Source organism: Pangasianodon hypophthalmus, chromosome 13, assembly GCF_027358585.1.
Source record: "Pangasianodon hypophthalmus isolate fPanHyp1 chromosome 13, fPanHyp1.pri, whole genome shotgun sequence".
In the NCBI taxonomy this organism is placed as follows: domain Eukaryota; kingdom Metazoa; phylum Chordata; class Actinopteri; order Siluriformes; family Pangasiidae; genus Pangasianodon; species Pangasianodon hypophthalmus.
The window spans coordinates 767,303-787,205 of NC_069722.1; the positions used below are offsets into that span (position 1 = coordinate 767,303).

At 40.7% G+C, this 19,903-nt stretch overlaps 2 protein-coding genes and 1 long non-coding RNA gene across 3 annotated transcripts; 1 reads left to right on the top strand and 2 right to left on the bottom strand.

Annotated features, from left to right (window-relative positions):
• Positions 1 to 1,814: 1,814 nt before the first annotated feature.
• On the bottom strand, positions 1,815 to 9,050 carry LOC117598979 (uncharacterized). Its single transcript, XM_053239386.1, has 6 exons — positions 8,978 to 9,050; positions 8,391 to 8,440; positions 8,075 to 8,172; positions 2,659 to 7,948; positions 2,353 to 2,443; positions 1,815 to 2,052 (listed from the first exon to the last, which is right to left on the bottom strand). The coding sequence occupies exons 1-6, from the start codon at positions 9,048 to 9,050 to the stop codon at positions 1,928 to 1,930; spliced, it is 5,727 nt and encodes a 1,908-aa protein (XP_053095361.1). The 3' UTR covers positions 1,815 to 1,927.
• Positions 9,051 to 9,162: 112 nt separating this feature from the next.
• Positions 9,163 to 12,474, top strand: LOC128319926 (uncharacterized). Its single transcript, XR_008303389.1, has 2 exons — positions 9,163 to 9,566; positions 9,940 to 12,474. It is a non-coding gene; the product is annotated as an uncharacterized LOC128319926 (long non-coding RNA).
• A 698-nt stretch (positions 12,475 to 13,172) lies between these two features.
• LOC128319931 (uncharacterized) lies at positions 13,173 to 19,234 on the bottom strand. The gene is made up of 5 exons (XM_053239387.1): positions 16,760 to 19,234; positions 15,703 to 16,366; positions 15,410 to 15,558; positions 14,705 to 14,785; positions 13,173 to 13,490 (listed from the first exon to the last, which is right to left on the bottom strand). Exons 1-5 carry the CDS (start codon positions 19,064 to 19,066, stop codon positions 13,173 to 13,175), a joined length of 3,519 nt encoding a protein of 1,172 aa, XP_053095362.1. The 5' UTR covers positions 19,067 to 19,234.
• Positions 19,235 to 19,903: the final 669 nt, after the last annotated feature.

Consider the following 19,903-nt stretch of genomic DNA (forward strand, 5'->3'; position numbering starts at 1 on the left):
TTTGTTTTATTTAATTAACTAATTAATTAAATAACCAATTAACTTATTTATTTATTTATTTTTGTTTTTCTGTTGGAGGTTTTTTTTTGGGTGGGGTTACATTTGTTTGTTTTTAGGGGGGTTTTCAATTTTTTTCTTTTGGTCGAGTTTTTTTTTAATTTGGTTTATTTTTTTTTGTTTTAATTTTTTTGGGTGGGTTTAAGTTTTTTTTTTGGATTTGGTTTACTTTTTTTTTTTACTTTTTTTTTTGGGGTGGGTTTACATTTTTTTTAGTTTTTTTTTTTTCATTTACATTTTTAATTTGTTTTTAATTTGTTTTACATTTTTTTTACATATTTTGTTTGTTTTGTGTGGGTTTACTGTTTTTTTTTGGGTGGATTTACATTGTTTTCTAACTTTATTATTTGGTTTACTTTTTATTTTTTTTTTTACATTTTTTATTTTTTTTTCTGGGTGGGTTTATAGGGATATTTATTTATTCATTTGTTTATTTATTTATTTATTTATTTATGGTTGTTTTTCTGTTGGAGTGTTTACCTTAGAGTTTTTGGGGTTTTTTTTGGTTGTGTTAACTTTTTACTTTTAATTTGTTTTTTCTTTTTTTGGGTGTGTTTACGTTTTTTTTTTTTTGGATTTGGTTTACTTTTTTTTTTTTTACTTTTTTTTGGGTGGGATTAAAATTTTTTTTTTGGTAGGTTCACGTTTTTTTTTATTATTTGGTTTATTTATTTATTTTTTTACATTTTTTGTTTTTTTCATTATCGGTGAATTTATAGGGGTATTTATTTATTTATTTATTTATTCATTTATTTATTTATTTGTTTATTTGTTTATTGGTTGTTTTTCTGTTGGAGTTTTTGTCATTGAGTGTTTTTTTTTTTTTTTGCTTTCGGTGGGTTTATGGTTATTTTTTGTTTGTTTGTTCTGGTTAGGCTTACATTTTTTTGTTTTTTTTTTGGGTGGGTCTACATTTAAAAAATTTTTTTTTACATGTTTTCGGGGTTTTTTTTGGGTAGGTTTCCTTTTTTTGGGTTTTTTTTGGGTGGGTTCACGTTTTTTTTGTGGGGTGGATTTACATTTTTTGTTTTTTTTTCTGGGTGGGTTTATAGGGATATTTATTTATTTATTTATTTATTTTTGGTTGTTTTTCTGTTGGAGTTTTTACCTTAGAGTTTTTGGGGTTTTTTTTGGTTGTGTTAACTTTTTTTTTGATTTGGTTTACTTTTTTTTTTTTTTTTGGGTGGGTTTACGGTTTTTTTTTTTTGGATTTGGTTTCCTTTTTTTTTTTTACTTTTTTTTTGGGTTGGTTTAAATTTTTTTTAGGTGGGTTCACTTTTTTTTTATTTGGTTTACTTTTTTTTTTTTTTTTTTTTTTTTTTACAAGTTTTTGGTTTTTTGTTATCGGTGGATTTATAGGGATATTTATTTATTTATTTATTTATTTATTTATGGTTGTTTTTCTGTTGGAGTTTTTACCTTTGAGTGTTTTTTTTTTTTTTTTTTTTGCTTTCGGTGGGTTTATGGTTATTTTTTGTTTGTTTGTTCTGGTTAGGCTTACAATTTTTTTTGTTTGTTTTGGGTGGGTTTACTTTTTTTGGGGTTTTTTTTAGTTGAGTTTACTTTTTTTGGGGTGGGTCTACGTTGTTTAAATTTTTTTTTCCTTTTTTACATTTTTTCAGGCTTTTTTTGGGTACGTTTCCTTTTTTTGGGTTTTTTTGGGTGGGTTTATGTTTTTTTTGCGGGGGGGGGGGGTGGGTTTACGTTTTTTTTGTTTTTTTTGGGTGGGTTTATGTTGTTTGTTTGTTTGTTTGTTTGTTTGTTTAGGGTTGTTTATGTTTGTTTGTTTAGGGTTGTTTATGTTTGTTTTAGGTTATTTACGTTTGTTTCTCGGTTAACGGTCACCGGGCTCAGGCCGACGCTGACGAGTTTACGGAGCGGTTTCAGAGTTGAAGCAGCCGGTGAAGGACTTGGAGATGTTGGAGAAGATCCTGCCCAGCCTTCTGCGAGCGTTCTTGAAGACCGACCCCGAGACCTTCGATTCTCTGTGTGAAGCTGGAAACAGGAGAAGAAGCAGAGTTACAGCAAAACCACAAAAACTGCTCTTTCAGCTCATTATCAGGACACACGGTGCAGGAACCGATACAAACTCAAACTCTTAAATATGATCATCACGCTCTTTAAAAATCATCAGCTCACGACGTAAATAAACAGGATCATTAGAATCATTTATTCTTATTTAAAGTACAGAATTCAGAGTAGTAATGAAAAATACAAATACGCGTTATACACTAAAAAGACACGCGGCGTAAACGTGGTCAAAAATCGCAGGTTGATTTCGTTTTAAAGACTTACAGTTGTGAAGATTTGCGGAGGTGGAAGGGGTCGGCTGGTCATCGCTCGTCAGAGGAACTCTGCTCCGCTTCTTCTTCGACTTCTTGGGACACTGAGATTTGTGAAGATAAAAAGATAAATCGGGAAGCAGAAATGGACGTCTGAGACGACTAATCACCTTAAAGAACGTGATTAATGCTGTAAATCGAGCGACTGATGTTAAATAAACCCTTCAATTATCAATAACTACAAATAAAATCCACACAAAACTCAAAAACCTGAACTCAAAACCACAGGAGAACATTTAGGGGGAAAAGTCCTGCATACCTTAACACCACGTCTGATCATGCTCCCGTTCCTCCTCAGAATGAAGTGAAATCCGAGCCTCTTCTTCTTCTCCTGATCCTCAGCTGCTGGAAGTGAGGAACAACCATCGCTTCCAGGAACGTTTCCGTTCCGGCCGGGTCGATTCTGCTGATCAGTGGCGTTCAGGTGTTCCCGAGTCTCCTCCACGGCTGCCTCCTCGATTTCACGTGCGAGCGCCGTAGCAAACGGACAACCGGTCGATTTGGCCACGAAGCTGCTTTCCTGAGCTTCGTCTCCTGCGCTCGGCCCGGCGTTTAGCGCATTCTGCACTACAGCCTTGATGGACTCCTCTGTAAACGTGTAAACGCACTCAGAAGGAAACTGGTTGGAGCGTAACATGTTGTTCCCTCTCCCTGGAACAGAATCTGATGAACACTGGCCAACATCTCCTGCCCTATCCACGTTCCTCAGGAGGAGATTCGCTATTACATCCGTTATAGCACGTGATCGTTGATGTATCATCTCCTCCAGAGAAAGATCCTCCAGCTCGGTTAGATCATGAACCGTGCCATCCTCGCTGATGTAGATGGGAGTGACACGATCCTGATCCCTCTCTGACTGTGCTGACGCGTCTGTCCTTTCATCGTCAGCAACACGTTTAGAGAAGGAAGTGAAGAAATTCTTCAGCTGGTTGCGCACCACAGTGAAAAGGTGCAGAGGAGCGAATGAACTCCTCTGGACTGAAGGCCTTGACTTCCTGTCTGTGTCTATAAACTGCTGCACAGTGGAGCTGACAGTTTGGGAAATCTCAGAAGCGGTAGAAATGACCTGCAGATTTAACGCGGACGCCACTTTCCTGAGCTGCGCTTCCGTGTGGCGTTCCTTTGGGAATTGTGAGGGCAGCAGAGGACAGGATTCCACTATTCGGAAGATGATGTCACTCACACGCCTGGTGGATTTGGTGTGGAAATAGGCGTCATCGTTCTTCACCGCAGGTGGAGCTGTCAACTCACTCCTTAACAAATCAATGACTTCGGTAATGACCCTGTTGGTGCACAGGTCCAGGTCCACCTTCTCCTCCACCCTCTCCTCGTGTGTGGAAAAGCTCAGAGCTTTAGATGCCTTGGAGAAAAATGCCTGAAGGAGACTTCGCACTTTTCTCAACACGTTCCTTGGTTTTTTGGCAGATTCTGCTTCTCTGACGTCAAAGAAGCAGGACAAGGCATCGAGAGCGTCAGAGCTCTTAGTCTTCTCTTTCACAGACTCGTCACATTCGTATAAAACCCTGACGAGCGAATCTGCGGTACTGACGGCACTCTGCACGTCTTCTAATGAGCATCTCGAGGAGTCTGCTGTTGACAAACTTCTGAGCAGCATCTCACTCACCACCTGAGTGGCTTTATTGAGAAGCTGATTAGACCTCAGAGGGACAGAACTGCTCACCTCACAGGTCTTTTTTACCTCGGAAACAATCCGCTGATCGGATTTACGCGGCTGCAAGAATGCAGACCGTCTGAGCCGAGAGGCTTTAGAAGAGCTGGACTTGGCCAGCAGCTCGTCACGCAGAAATAAATCTGCGTTCTTCGCAATAAGCTCCTCAGTGAAGCTGTCAATAACAGCCTGCAGGTTTGGAGCTTCGCTGATGGACACGAGGCTCTTAGCATCAGTCACTGCTGCTGCTGCTGCGTTCTTCAGGGACGAGCACGACTGTCTCCTTTTATCTCTGACTCCAATAAGACTTCGGAGCTTCGCGAAAACGTCAGAGTTCTTTGGGTAGGAAGCTGAGCGAGCATCAGCATCACTCATCTGAGCTTCCGATCCATTTTCCATTAGTCCGATCTCACTAGCAATTCCACTGATCACCCTGTTCACGATCTCAGCAGTGACTTGAACAAGATCTACTGATACCGTCGGTGACGACTCTGTGCTGGAACACAAATCTTTCCTACTTCCATCCTCGCTGATGTAGATGGGAGTGACACGATCCTGATCCCTCTCTGACTGTGCTGACGCGTCTGTCCTTTCATCGTCAGCAACACGTTTAGAGAAGGAAGTGAAGAAATTCTTCAGCTGGTTGCGCACCACAGTGAAAAGGTGCAGAGGAGCGAATGAACTCCTCTGGACTGAAGGCCTCGACTTCCTGTCTGCGTCTATAAACTGCTGCACAGTGGAGCTAACAGTTCGGGAAATCTCAGAAGCTGTAGAAACGACCTGCAGATTTAAAGCGGACGCCACTTTCCTGAGATGCGCTTCCGTGTGGCGTTCCTTTGGGAATTGTGAAGGCAGCAGAGGACAGGATTCCACTATTCGGAAGATGATGTCACTCACACGCCTGGTGGATTTGGTGTGGAAATAGGCGTCATCGTTCTTCACCGCAGGTGGAGCTGTCAACTCACTCCTTAACAAATCAATGACTTCAGTAATGACCCTGTTGGTGCACAGGTCCAGGTCCACCTTCTCCTCCACCCTCTCCTCGTGTGTGGGAAAGCTCAGAGCTTTAGATGCCTTGGAGAAAAATGCCTGAAGGAGACTTCGCACTTTTCTCAACACGTTCCTTGGTTTTTTGGCAGATTCTGCTTCTCTGACGTCAAAGAAGCAGGACAAGGCATCGAGAGCGTCAGAGCTCTTAGTCTTCTCTTTCACAGACTCGTCACATTCGTATAAAACCCTGACGAGCGAATCTGCGGTACTGATGGCACTCTGTGCGTCTTCTAACGAGCATCTCGAGGAGTCTGCTGTTGACAACCTTCTGAGCAGCATCTCACTCACCACCTGAGTGGCTTTATTGAGGAACTCCTTAGACCTCAGAGGGACAGAACTGCTCACCTCACAGGTCTTTTTTACCTCGGAAACAATCCGCTGATCAGATTTACGCGGCTGCAAGAATGCAGACCGTCTGCGCCGAGAGGCTTTAGAAGAGCTGGACTTGGCCAGCAGCTCGTCACGCAGAAATAAATCTGCGTTCTTCGCAATCAGCTCCTCAGTGAAGCTGTCAATAACAGCCTGCAGGTTTGGAGCTTCGCTGATGGACACGAGGCTCTTAGCATCAGTCACTGCTGCTGCTGCTGCGTTCTTCAGGCACGAGCATGACTGTCTGCTTTCATCTCTGACTCCAATAAGACTTCGGAGCTTCGCGAAAACGTCAGAGTTCTTTGGGTAGGAAGCTGAGCGAGCATCAGCATCACTCATCTGAGCTTCCGATCCGTTTTCCATTATTCCGATCTCACTAGCAATTCCACTGATCACCCTGTTCACGATCTCAGCAGTGACTTGAAAAAGATCTACTGATACCGTCAGTGACGACTCTGTGCTGGAACACAAATCTTTCCTACTTCCATCCTCGCTGATGTAGATGGGAGTGACACGATCCTGATCCCTCTCTGACTGTGCTGACGCGTCTGTCCTTTCATCGTCAGCAACACGTTTAGAGAAGGAAGTGAAGAAATTCTTCAGCTGGTTGCGCACCACAGTGAAAAGGTGCAGAGGAGCGAATGAACTCCTCTGGACTGAAGGCCTCGACTTCCTGTCTGCGTCTATAAACTGCTGCACAGTGGAGCTAACAGTTCGGGAAATCTCAGAAGCGGTAGAAACAACCTGCAGATTTAACGCGGACGCCACTTTCCTGAGCTGCGCTTCCGTGTGGCGTTCCTTTGGGAATTGTGAAGGCAGCAGAGGACAGGATTCCACTATTCGGAAGATGATGTCACTCACACGCCTGGTGGATTTGGTGTGGAAATAGGCGTCATCGTTCTTCACCTCAGGTGGAGCTGTCAACTCACTCCTTAACAAATCAATGACTTCAGTAATGACCCTGTTGGTGCACAGGTCCAGGTCCACCTTCTCCTCCACCCTCTCCTCGTGTGTGGGAAAGCTCAGAGCTTTAGATGCCTTGGAGAAAAATGCCTGAAGGAGACTTCGCACTTTTCTCAACACGTTCCTTGGTTTTTTGGCAGATTCTGCTTCTCTGACGTCAAAGAAGCAGGACAAGGCATCGAGAGCGTCAGAGCTCTTAGTCTCCTCTTTCACAGACTCGTCACAGTCGTATAAAACCCTGACGAGAGAATCTGCGGTACTTACGGCACTCTGCACGTCTTCTAACGAGCATCTCGAGGAGTCTGCTGTTGACAACCTTCTAAGCAGCATCTCACTCACCACATGAGTGGCTTTATTGAGAAGCTGATTAGACCTCAGAGGGACAGAACTGCTCACCTCACAGGTCTTTTTTACCTCGGAAACAATCCGCTGATCGGATTTACGCGGCTGCAAGAACGCAGACCGTCTGCGCCGAGACGCTTTAGAAGAGCTGGACTTGGCCAGCAGCTCGTCACGCAGAAATAAATCTGCGTTCTTCGCAATCAGCTCCTCAGTGAAGCTGTCAATAACAGCCTGCAGGTTTGGAGCTTCACTCATGGACACCAGGCTCTTAGCATCAGTCACTGCTGCTGCTGCTGCGTTCCTCAGGCACGAGCACGACTGTCTCCTTTCATCTCTGACTCCAATAAGACTTCGGAGCTTCGCGAAAACGTCGGAGAAGTTCTTTGAGTAGGAAGCTGAGTGAGCATCAGCATCACTCATCTGAGCTTTTCCTACCCGAGCTTCCGATCCGTTTTCCATGTCGGCTATTCCGATCTCGCTAGCAATTCCACTGATCACCCTGTTCACGATCTCAGCAGTGACTTGTTCCAGATCTACTGACGCCGTCGGTGACGACTCTGTGCTGGAACACGAATCTTTCCCACTCGATAAACCTGTGGAAATGTGTGAACGTAACCGCTTCTCTGGGATTTCGCTCTCAACCTGAGTGACTTTATCAAGGAACCGTTCATCAGCGGCAGATTCCAAGAACAACTTCCTTTTCTCGGAAATTGCTTGCTTCTGTCCAGAGGCGAACATTCTTTGGTCCTTCTGGTGAGACTTTAGTGATGTTCCTGAAGTTTTCTCTCCTTCAGGTCTGTCGAAATCATCAGACTGATACAGAATCACAAGCTTGTCAGATATCTCATTAGTGTGTGACCTGCTGAGATCGGACTTTAGCGACTTTCCTAAAGTTTTATCTCCTTCGCTTCTGTCAAAATTGTCAGACTGATAAAGAGTCAAGATGTTTTTACATATCTCGCTAGTGCCTGCGCCGCTGACATCATCTCGCTGTGAGGTCTGATCTTCTGCGGGTGATGAAGCATTCTCAGAAGACGTCGTCCTTGTTCGTTCCACCCTTCCTCCTGCTGCCAGGATTCTCCGGATCAGCTGCAGCAGCACAGTTTTTATATGAACGATGAGCATCTGAACGAAATCAGTCGTCTCCGGCGGTAATCTTTATACACACACAGGAAAGAGAGAACATTAACGGGAATTATTAACGTAAAACAGCATTTAGTCAAGTGTAAATGAAATGAATAAGATGTTACTGATAGTCAGAAATCAGTAAAAATGAACAGACCCAACACACTGATGAAGAACAAAGTCCATAATGTCCCTGAAACACTTCAGTCTCTGGTCAGATGTGGAGTTCTGAGTCCTTCTCTTCTTCTCACTCAACTGTACAGAGCACATGGAGTTCACAGCAGTTTCAGTGCTTTAACTTTAGCATTTTGATCATCAAAGTTCAAATTAAATCCTAGCAGAGTCTTTAATAACTACAACAGCGAGCATAAATATTAGCACCCCTCCTGTTTCAGCCCCAGAACCAAATGAATCCCTGACAACATCCTGTTCATGTTCAAACTGATTCACTGATTCACATGAACTCGACTCACCTTTGAATCACTTGGATATGAATCCAGTAGTTTCTCTCGGGTCACTTTCTCTATAAAAACACAAACAGGTCGTTAATTAAAGCAGATTGTGTAAAAACTCTTCAGCTGTAAGAAAGTGGAAAAGCCAGAATAAGGAAGTGCGCAGTAAAAGCTGAACAGCGGGCGGATTTGTGTTCAGAAGCGATTCATCAGTGACTCTTTTTAACGCAGTGAACTAAAGCATGTGCGAGCCGCACACATCAGTGAAAGTGTAAAGTGTAATCCTCAGTCCTACAGCAAAGGGATCAGAATAAAGTCAGTGTTCAGGAGCGGCTTCGTTACACGCCATGTTTAAACTCAGGCCTGGATTCATCTCAGCTCATCTTTCACCCCTTTCACACCAACAAGTCTGGCTTTTTAATCACCTCCATTATTATTCATCCATCATCATCATCATCATCATCAACAACAACAACAACAACAACAACAACAACAATAATAATAATAATAGTAATAATAATAATAATAATAGTAATAGTAATAATAGTAAGGGTTAGAGGAGCTCACCTGGCGTGTGGTCTGTAAAATACAGAATCTGAACTAAACACCTGAAATCAGGGTTTTTGTCTCTTCTCCTCCTGTGACGCCACAGCCCCCTCTTGTGACGTCACAGTCCCCCATCTCTTACGGCTTTACGTTCTAAATTCTAAAAGATGATGATGATGATGATGATGATTTTTTTTCTCCTCTTCAGTGAATTAAACAGAATAAACTTAAAGACTTGTTTGGATGTGTTTATTTTTCTCTCTCTATCTGCAGCAGATGAAGCGCATCATCATCATCATCTTCATCATCATGTGATCATTTCATGCTTCTGTGTAAAGCGTTAATTAATTCCGCTTTAGCTAAAGCTGCATTTTCCTTTTTTATAACTGAGCCGTATCGGAGGCGGGCCCAGTGTCAATCATTTGGCGCGGGAGCCAATCACCTTACTGCTTTGTTGCAGCATCAGCCAATCACGTAGCAGCTCCACTGTGTCCTGTGCAGCTCAGTGCTGCTGAAGCGCGAGACGGTTTATTGCTGCAGGGACGCTGTTAACAACAAACTTTATATTAGCTTTAAAATCATCAAATCACTTTAATAAAACGTCGCTTTTACAGACTTTTACAGTAAAAACATCAGTCATGGCGTCAAGTGGTAAGAACTAGCCAGGATTTGCTAATTAATGTTGCTGGTTTGAATGAAGCCCTGAGCAAGGATGCTAAATGTTGTTGTTGTTGTTGTTGTTGTTGTTGTTTGTTTTTTTAAAGTGAAGGTCAAAATGGGAGCAAAATGAAATAATCAGCGCGTAAATCTTATTTCAGCGTTGTGGTGATATTGTGTAAATAGAGCAGAATGTGTTCGTGTCCGCCATTTTGTCTCTCACACTGACCTGATTTAACAGCAGCAGCTTAGCATCATTAGCATTTTAATATTATTTCATTATTCTCAATTTTACTTACATATAAAAACTGATATTTATGCAGGAAAATGTTGATTTAATTTTTTTTTAAATTGTCATTTCTCTCAGATTATTCTCAGAGCTCCAGTCAGGGCGGGTAAGTATCATTAATAAATTATTATTATTAATAAATCATAAAATAATATTAAAATGAGAGTCTGTGTAGTTTAGATTAAACTGTGAGTCTATAATATTTATTTATTTATTTATTTAATTTATTTTATTTTTACCTCATTAATTTGCCTTTTATTTAAATTGTAAACTGAAAATAAAGAATATTTTGGTTTCTGTTATTGTGTCTGATCTTTATAGTTGTTTAGAAATCCTATATGTACAGCCTCATTAACATACACACACTGACCACTTTATTAGGAACAGCTGCTCATTTATGCAATTATCCAATCAGTCAATCACGTGGCAGCAGCACAATCATAAACTCATGCAGATGCAGGTCAAGAGCTTCAGTTAATGTTCACATCAAACATCAGAACGTGGAGAAAGTCTGATCTCTGTGACTTTAACCGTGGCATGGTTGTTGGTTTGAGTATTTCTATATCTGCTGATCTTCTGGGATTTTCACACACAACAGTCTCTAGAGTTTTACATAGAACGGTGCGAAAAACAAAAAACATCCAGTGAGCAGCAGTTCTGTATTTAGAAACGCCGTGTCGATGAGAGAGATCAGAGGAGAATGGCCAGACTGGTCAGAAAGGCTACAGTAACTCACATAACCACTCTGTACACCTGTGGTGAGCAGAAAAGCATCTCAGCATGCACAACACATCGAAGCTTGAGGAGGATGAGCTACAACAGCAGAAGATCACATCAGGTTCCACTTCTGTCAGCCAGGAACAGAAAGCTGAGGCTCTCATGGGCACAGGCTCACCAACACTGGAGCGGTGAAGATGGAGAAACGTAGCCTGGTGTGATGAATCTGGATTTCTGCTGAGGAACACAGATGTTAGGGTCAGAATTCAGCACCAGCAGCATGAATCCATGGACCCAACCTGCCTTCAGCAGTCCAGGGTGGTGGAGGTGGTGTGATGGTGTGGGGAATGTTTTCTTGGCACGCTTTGGGCTCGTTAATACCAATCAATCACGGCTCGAAAGCCACAGCAGCTTATCTGAATATTGTTGCTGAACATGTGCATCCCTTCATGGCCACCATTTACCATCTTCTAATGGCTTATCATTCCAGCGTGATGATGCACCATGTCACAGAGCAAACGTCGTCTCAAACTGGTTTCAGGAACATGATGATGAGTTCAGTGTTCTTCTTCAGTAACCTTCCCTGAAGAAAAGAAAAATCTGCAGGAACCGCATGATACGATCATCTGAACATGGAGCAGAATCTCAAAGGAACATCTCCAAAATCTTGTGGAATCCATGCCATGAAGAACTGAGGCTGTATAGAGAGATTGAGAGCCCTACCCAGTGTTAGTGTAGTGTTCCTAATAAAGTGCTCACTTAAGAAATTTGTTGATCATCACAACATTTTAACTGAATTTAATCCACATGCTGTATTTTTATTTTTGTTGCTTGTTTGGAGGTTACTGGTTAATGAACATTTGTCACTTTACTGGTAAATATTTATTTTGGAGTTTTTATAATAATAATAATAATAATAATAATAATAATAAGTTTATTTTATATAGCGTCTTTGTGCAAACTCAAGGTCACGTTACAATATGAAAATAGATAAACATGACAGCAGACAAAGATCAAAAGGAAATAAACAAAAAATCCACGGCATGAATCGGCTCATACAGTCAGTTATCAGAAAAACAAGAAAGAAAAAGATGTGTTTTAAGGTTGAAATCCTGTAATGAAGAAAGATCACGTATGTTTTTGGGAAGAGAATTCCAGAGTGTGGGGGCAGAGATACAAAACGCTCGTCCACCACACTGTAAAACCCGATAAGTTAATATAACTCAAATAAATTAGTCCAAACTGATTACATAAAAAACTTTAAGTGAGAATAACTGAGTTTTGTAAGTCAAAGAAACACTTTTTATTAAGTAACTTTTATTAACAAATTATTTTTAATTGACACTAACTTGACTTTGCAAGTTATAGAGACAGTTTTTATTAAGTAATTTTTACTTGGTGTTTTGTTTCCAGAATACAAATCAAAATCAAGTATTGTTAACTTGTACATATTAATTCCATGTAACAAAAAGTAATTAGTTGCTCAGTAGAAATTTTTTTAATGTCAAGTTTACTTGTAGTTTTGAAGTTAGATGAAGCTGTATACACTCTGCTGTAACTTAAAACTTTGCTTAATTGCAGCTCAAAATTGTATAACAGAGTACTTAATTTTTTTTTTTGAAACTGATTACATAAATTGTTTTAAGTAGCTTTAACTCAATCTGTTAATCCGCACATTTTAACAAAAGATTAAATGACAGAAGGCAATTTAAATGCAAGTTACTTTTTTATTAAGTAAACATAAATCATTGCTCAAACACAAACTCACTCAAAAATGTCTGACTAATGGAAATAACATTCTTCACAAACAGTGAAACAGTAAGAAAAACTGCCTTAAATGTTTTAAAATCTCACTTCTAGAAGTTGACAACATGAATAAAATACTTGAGCACAGTACACTGTGATTCTGATGTTGTTATTTATCGCGATTTTGTTTTATGATGCAGTTTACAGTACGTTCTATCCCCCAAATCCAATCACTTCTATCAGATCCATCAAAAGTTACATCAAAACAGTAACATCAGAAATTCCAATGACAGTGTTTTAAACATAGTACAAATGCCTAAGTAAAGATTTTTGAGCATCACTTCGATTTGTGTACAAATGTGTGGTGTATGTAATTTTATCAATGCATGATTCATGCATGTCGTTTTAGTGGAAAATCACTTAACAGACCGTTTATGGGTGAAATAATGATGGTGAAGACTGTCCTTCATTACTTAAGCAAAGTGAATACCTTACAAATTCAAAGCACTTTCAAATGTGATGCTAAAGGTAAACATACGTATGTAAATAATCAAACAGGTATATTACCATCAACAATTCTGCTAATTGATAAAACACACGGACCTAATTAACCTACAGAGATCAAAGTAATGGCCAATTGTTGTTGTCCTCCTTCACAACAATAATTCTTCAAGTTGAACATGAACACATTCATACTCAAATGTGAACAATATAACATAACACATGTTTAAAATATAAAACAAACCAAAAAAATACAAAAAGTGCAACTTCCATTGCTTTAAAGTATTACAAAAGTGACTGTAGTGCATGTGCACCATCTTCAAGTAATGGAGCAACGTACTGTCAGATTACTCCACTGCAAAAAGTTCATTTTTAAGACTCAACACCCTGGGCCTCGACTTCCCATCATCTAGACCCATCAAGACTTTCTGGATAAAGTCAAATGTGTTGGCCAGGTCTTTTGGGAAACTCAGATGCAGGACATAAATGAGTGCAAAAAGCATGATAAATGCGTCAGCCAAGGTGGTGCAATCAATAACTACATTACCCTCAAGCACAACTGCAGTCCTCTCTGGGGAGAAGAACGTGGCATCTGTTGAATTGGTGTTGACTGAGAGGAGTCCAGCTGGTATGTCATCTATGCCTGGTTCTTCAGACTGCGTGACCTGAAGATAAGAACAGAGGAAAGCTGCCTTACTTACTCCAGATTGCCTATGCTATCTCCAAAAGGCTGTCTGCAAAAAATACAACAGTGACGCAGAGATGAGTGACAAATTAAAAAACCCTGAATGCTTGAGCCTTATAGTAATGGTGTAAGGGTCAACCATTCAGGGTTGGAGAGCACTGTCCAACAGTTTGGTCCAAAACGTCCCGTAGGTGTTCAACTGGGTTGAGATCTGGTGACTGCGACGACTGCAGCATATGATTTACATTATTTTCATACTCGAACCAATTAGTGACCCCACCTGAGCAAATTGCTGCCCACAGCATAACAGATCTCCCAGATCCTCTCATTATATAAACATTTCATTTGTCGCTTGTCTGTATCAGAGAGCAGCCAGAGAGCTGTAGAATTCTATCAATCACGTTCAATAAATAAACAAAAAAATTCCATTGTAATGTGTAATATATAATTCCAGTGTAATATACAATGTATAAAGGAAAAAATGTTGTTTTCCAATCACATTGCATTTCTACTCAGTTGGGTAAAGTGAATTTCAGAAACTAGCATAACGCTATACTCTATAGTTCAACAACCTTCAAAATGACAACAGTCATTAAACACACTTTAAACAAAAGATTGAACATTTATTTTTGGACTGCTGGATTAATCTGATTTAACGACAGTAACTACCTCTCTAACTGATATATTCAATAGCTGCAGCTACAACCTCAGTGAGATCTAAGAAGAATAAGAAGTCGAAGGTTTAATTAAGTATTCCTCAGTGCCACAGTCAAGCACTGATGACACCAGGACTTCAGATTTTCCTTTACCATAGTAAAATTTGTAACTTTATAAGAATAAATTAAATAATGTTAAATATTTGACACCCAAAAATAGATGAATGATGAACTGTTGCATAAATTCTAAAGAATTAACGTGTTGACTTACATCCCACAGCTTCAGAAGTCTTGTGTCGTCCTCATGCAGATATGCAGGGAGAGCACGAAGGACAGCAGCACGTCTCACATGAACATCAACTTGTTCCTTGAGTGTGAGAACATGTTGTTGCTTCATTATGGCTGGTAAACGGCACAGCCATATAATGTAAATTACAAGGAAGAGCCCTTCCATGTCTTTATGAAAGAGGGTTATACCAAAAATGAATCAATTCCCTCTAATAGTGTGTTCATGTACCAGTAAGTTTAACTAACTTACCTGGAGGTCATAAATCCTGAACAGCTGATCCAGAACTTCAGCTACTTTCCCTGTGCGAGCAGCTTTCTTCCTGAATAAGTTCTGAAGACGGGGGGCATGTTGGTCCAACACAGCATAGAAGTGAAAATCATGAATTTATATACTATATATATTATAAAGTACTGTGCAAAAGTCTTGGGCCACCATGAGATTTGTTGTTTTGGCTATGCTATTATGATTCTCAGTGTAAATTTAGCCAACAGCTTCTGTAGCTAAAGTGACAAATATTTAGTGTGACCGAATATGGAGAGATCGAATAGGAGTGAAAGACTGTCAAAATCTGATGAGATGTTTCTCTGACTTTCTTCTCTGAGAGACTGGCAGAAGTCAAGCAAGGACCTGGCTCAGCATCTGCCAAGTGGATGCTTCCACAGTCTCAGGAACCTTGATCAGGAATGGTCTTTGTGGAAGGAAAGCAGATAGCAGATATCCATTTTATGTGTTTCTAGTTGTTCTAACGTAAAAACTGAGAAATAAATTGCTAAAATAAAACAAATCTAATGGTGGCCTAAGACTTATAAATGCACATCTTTACACTACCACAACTCATATGCCAAGTTTTAAACCTGTATGTACATTTGAGTACACCTGACCAAGCTACCATTGACACAAAAGAATTACATTTATCTAGTCAAACAGGTGTACTAAGGTGTACAATATTTTCACCTGTGACTCCAGTTTAAGGGCAGGCCAGCGTTCAAGAATGTCACCAACAGGCAGGTCATCATTGATGACCTCTTTCCGCCGCAGGTCAAAGGTGATCTGCGTTAACTTTGTGATCATGGGAAGATTTTTCTCACTCATCTGAACTTCACCTACAATTTGCAGTCTCAATTGTTCAAGGCTCACAGCATTTTCACCTCTTGGGAAATTTGGAAGGAAATTCACTTCTGCCCACTTTGGTCTTTTAATGTTAGTGTGGGGAGCTTGTTTGTCTGGGTTGTTTCTACTCCTCTTACCAGTATTTACCGCCACCTCATGAAATCCAGCCCGACTTAACTTGGTGCGGTAGTTCCCCATCTTAAACTTCAGACTGTTTTTCCAACCATACCACCCTGTCCGAGATCCTGGCTCTGTTAGACATGGATGCTGAGTGACAAGTGCTTCTGCTACCATTGAAATCTCCTTATCATTGGGGTCTGCTGTAAAACTGTGCATTTTGGCTGCGAGGGTTTCGAGGATATCATGTTTTTGTCCCCTAGGTAACTTGAGAGTTTTCCCTGTTCTCTCATAACCAACATTTCCCTCACCAAGGATGAGTTCTACCTCATAAGAAAAAGTGGGCACTGGAAAAACATCAGGCCATCTCTCAGTCCTGTCTGGAGTAATGGCATGGAGCAATATGATGGTGTCATCTGATGCTACTGAACTGGCATCACTCTCAGACCTTATAACTTTTAGCACAACCTTCTGTGGAAGCTCCTCAATATCTACAAGGGAACATAGCCGCCCATCGAAATCTGGATCTTGGTATGATAAACTAAAGTCAAAGTCTAGCTTAAACTTTTCTTTGTTCATTGTTTTTAGCTCCTCCACAGATGGTGGCCGTGAAGACAAAGTCATCTTCCTGACAATGTCTGTGGAGGTATGGACATGAAGTAGGAAGTTTTGAGCTGCCATTTTCTATTATAAGAAAAGAAAAGAGAGACAGTAGATAAATGAGTAACGTTTGTAACAACCACGATTTGTTCTGAATAAATTACATTAATTTACAGCAAATCTTCAGTCCTGAATTAAAAATATGGGTTTGATTAAACATTGGTTTTGATTAAACATCATTTATCTCAAATGCATACTGTTTGCAATAAACGAAATCAGATAATTAGTCTTTCGAGGCGTATTGAGGTGGGGAGTTTCGTGTTTGTGATTTGTGTTCATTTTTTCCCCACAATTATCCAAGAGACTGTTCAGGTCCTCACTTAAAGAGACATTTTAATTCTGTAAGTCTCTGATCAAAATAGATCTTTTTTGTGTTAATATCAAATGCCCATCAATACTGTAAGCTGTGAGACTTACTGTGTCATTTAGCTCTGACAGCTGATGCACAGAGAAGCTGCTTGATGATGTCAGCTCAAAGGACCTTAAGTGCTGACTGTACCAGCACTCGTACTTCCTGCAAAGAAAGGAGGCAGAGTTGTTCACAAGTAGTATCTTTTCAATCCTGCTGAATTTTGGAAGTCCTCCTGCCTGGCCTGCAGAAACAAACATTCCATTTGCATAGTCTGTTCCATTTATGGTGACCTTTGAGGTAGTGTATATGTTTTGGCTATCAGTCTTTGTCTTTATGAAGTCTTTAACCACTTCCGGCAAAGTGGCAACTTGGACAGAAGTGACACTTGATGCTTGTGTGTGGGGTCTGAAAAATAATGGAGCACTGAGATGATACGCCATCATGTGCTGATGTCTGGTAGCGAGAGTTTTCAAGACATTCTTGAAATTTTGTGTGTGATGTACGACCCTTTTGACAAAGCAATGTTTTCCTTCAAACCTCATGGTCCATAGGTGAACCAGAGGCCCAAAACACTTTGTTAGTTCTGGGTAGTGCTCAATATAATGATGTTTGGGTCGGAGCTTAAAGTCAGGAAACACTGCCTGAAGGCCCTGTCTGTGGTCACTTATTTTAGTCTGCATGTACTGGATGGATTCCTCTGTGAAAGACGGAGACAGTGCCAGCTGCTCAATTTCTTTCAGATCCATCAGTATGGCCCAAGCTTCATCTCCTTCAGGAACTTTACTTCCTACCATGAGTGGTAATAACCTCAGTAAAGTTGAATTTTCATGCCCATTCCCACCAATACTTAGTTTGGCTGCAAAGTTCTTTGGGATTTGTTGTGGTTTATCAAGCCTGTCGAAGTGCTGATATGGGATGGCGCGTATTTTTGTGTTCAGAAATTCAAGAGTGAAATACTTAAGTCGAATCATCTCACTGATGCACAGCGCCAACTCAACTGGCACAATACCTTCAAACAGGTCATGAAGTATATCAGGTGGGAAACCTGTGATGGGATGGAAATGCTGCAGCGCGTTCCTGAGAACACATTCACCTTTAACACCAAGATGACTTGCATTTTCTCCTTGCACAGCTTTCTGCACATGAAGATCATGACAGGCTCTTGTTCTCATGCTAAACTCTCCTTCAGAAACTTCAGTGGATTGTATCTGGTTTGCAGTACAGCAACAGAATCTGCAGACATATTGTCCTCGAAAAGACTGCACAAAGCCTGCAAGACCGTGGGCAGCCATTTTATCAGCTGCAACACACAAAACAGTTCCCCTGACACACAGTCCAAGAGTTTCAATGAAAATGCCGTCTTGCTCAAGAGTGTGCAAGTGTTTCAACAAAGGTGACAGAACATGTTCATAACCACACTTCTGAAGGTCAGATACTTTGCATAGCAGAGCTAGCTGTATGACATGTAGGCTGGACCTATACTGACTGGGTATATTGGCAAGCAACCAATATAGTGCACAAAGCTTGTGAATTTTTCTAGCTGTTGCTAAAGGATTAGCAAGTTCAATGTCATCAACATACAAAATCACTGCCAATTTCAGTTCTCCAGCTGCTGACAGTAACTGATTTTCTTTAAAATATGTTCCATCTTCATGAGATATGTACATCCCAGGTGGAGATGGTTTAACTTCTTGAATCTTCTTGTCAAGAAGATCTGTATTTTTAAACCTTGTTTGGAGCATATGTAGTATTGGAACATGCACTGCTGTGTGTCCACTGGAATCTACAGTATATTGCACTGGCATTACCAGAGGGTAGTTACTCCTCACAAATGTTTTCCTCCTCTTAGCAGTGGACAGCTCTGCACCTTCCATAGTAGCACTGACAAAGACATTACCTTTCATCATAGCTTCCACTAATTTATTGAGAGAATCATCACTGATTGACTGACCATGCTCTTGCAGAACTCTCATGATCGTCTCTCTCACAAGAGGTTTGGACACTGAAAATATATGTATTAAATTTTCAACTATGTCTTGTATAGCTGTTTCTGATACATGAAGAACACTGTGCATTTTCAAGAACAATGAAGCCAAGTTGTTTCTCAACTGATCTTGCAATTCATTCATATCAGAGTTACAAACAGACTCTGGTGGATTATACTCAGGAGCATCAAGCTCAGGAGACTTCTGAGAGGGACCAGCCTCATCACATTCAACCTGACTCTGCATTGAGTGGTCAGCGTCTATCAAAACAATCTCATTCTTAAGATCTGAGACTTCACAATCTGGATGATTCCTACTTTTGTGGGCATTAAAAGAGGAATACACATTAGTACGGTAGTGACAGTTTTTAAATGGACAATCCACCATCTCGTGTTGTTTTAAATGTGTCCTCAAATGGCTGAGAAGAGTTTTTTCATTAAATGGTTGCTTGAATCCACACACTCGACAGATTAATGACACACAAAAAGAGTAGAAGGGGTGACCTCTGTGGAACAGAAAGTAGATAAGATTAGAAAGGATGAAGTCAGGAAAGCTTTGAAGAGGATGAAAAGTGGAAAGGCAGTTGGTCCTGACGACATCCCGGTGGAGGTCTGGAAGTGTCTAGGAGAGGCAGCAGTGGAATTTTTAACTAGTTTGTTTAACAGGGTTTTAGAGAGTGAGAAGCTGCCTGAGGAATGGAGAAGTAGTGTATTAGTGCCGATCTTTAAGAATAAGGGTGACGTGCAGAGTTGCAGCAACTATAGGGGGATAAAGTTGATGAGCCATACGATGAAGCTATGGGAAAGAGTAGTGGAAGCTAGGTTAAGGAAGGTAGTGGAAATTTGTGAGCAGCAGTATGGCTTCATGCCCAGAAAGAGCACAACAGATGCAATTTTTGCTCTGAGAATTTTGATGGAGAAGTATAGGGATGGTCAGAGGGAGTTGCACTGTGTGTTTGTAGACTTGGAGAAGGCGTATGACAGGGTGCCAAGAGAAGAGCTGTGGTACTGTGTGAGGAAGTCAGGAGTAGCAGAGAAGTATGTCAGAGTGGTGCAGGACATGTATGAGAGGAGCAGGACAGTGGTGAGGTGTGCTGTAGGTCAGACAGAGGAGTTCAAAGTGGAGGTGGGACTGCATCAGGGATCGGCTCTGAGGCTCTTCCTGTTTGCTATGGTGATGGACCAGTTGTCAGAGGAGGTCAGACAGGAGTCTCCTTGCACAATG

Coding starts and splice junctions, on each gene's coding strand:
- LOC117598979 (XM_053239386.1), bottom strand. CDS start 9,050: ATGGGGGACTGTGACGTCACAAGAGGGGGCTGTGGCGTCACAGGAGGA. Junction 8,441..8,977: donor GACAAAAACCCTGATTTCAG/GTGTTTAGTTCA, acceptor GTGTTTTTATAG/AGAAAGTGACCCGAGAGAAA. Junction 8,173..8,390: donor CATATCCAAGTGATTCAAAG/GTGAGTCGAGTT, acceptor TGCTCTGTACAG/TTGAGTGAGAAGAAGAGAAG.
- LOC128319931 (XM_053239387.1), bottom strand. CDS start 19,066: ATGGTGGATTGTCCATTTAAAAACTGTCACTACCGTACTAATGTGTAT. Junction 16,367..16,759: donor TGTCAGAGCTAAATGACACA/GTAAGTCTCACA, acceptor TTCTTATAATAG/AAAATGGCAGCTCAAAACTT. Junction 15,559..15,702: donor TGAGGTGGCGGTAAATACTG/GTAAGAGGAGTA, acceptor TGCAAATTGTAG/GTGAAGTTCAGATGAGTGAG.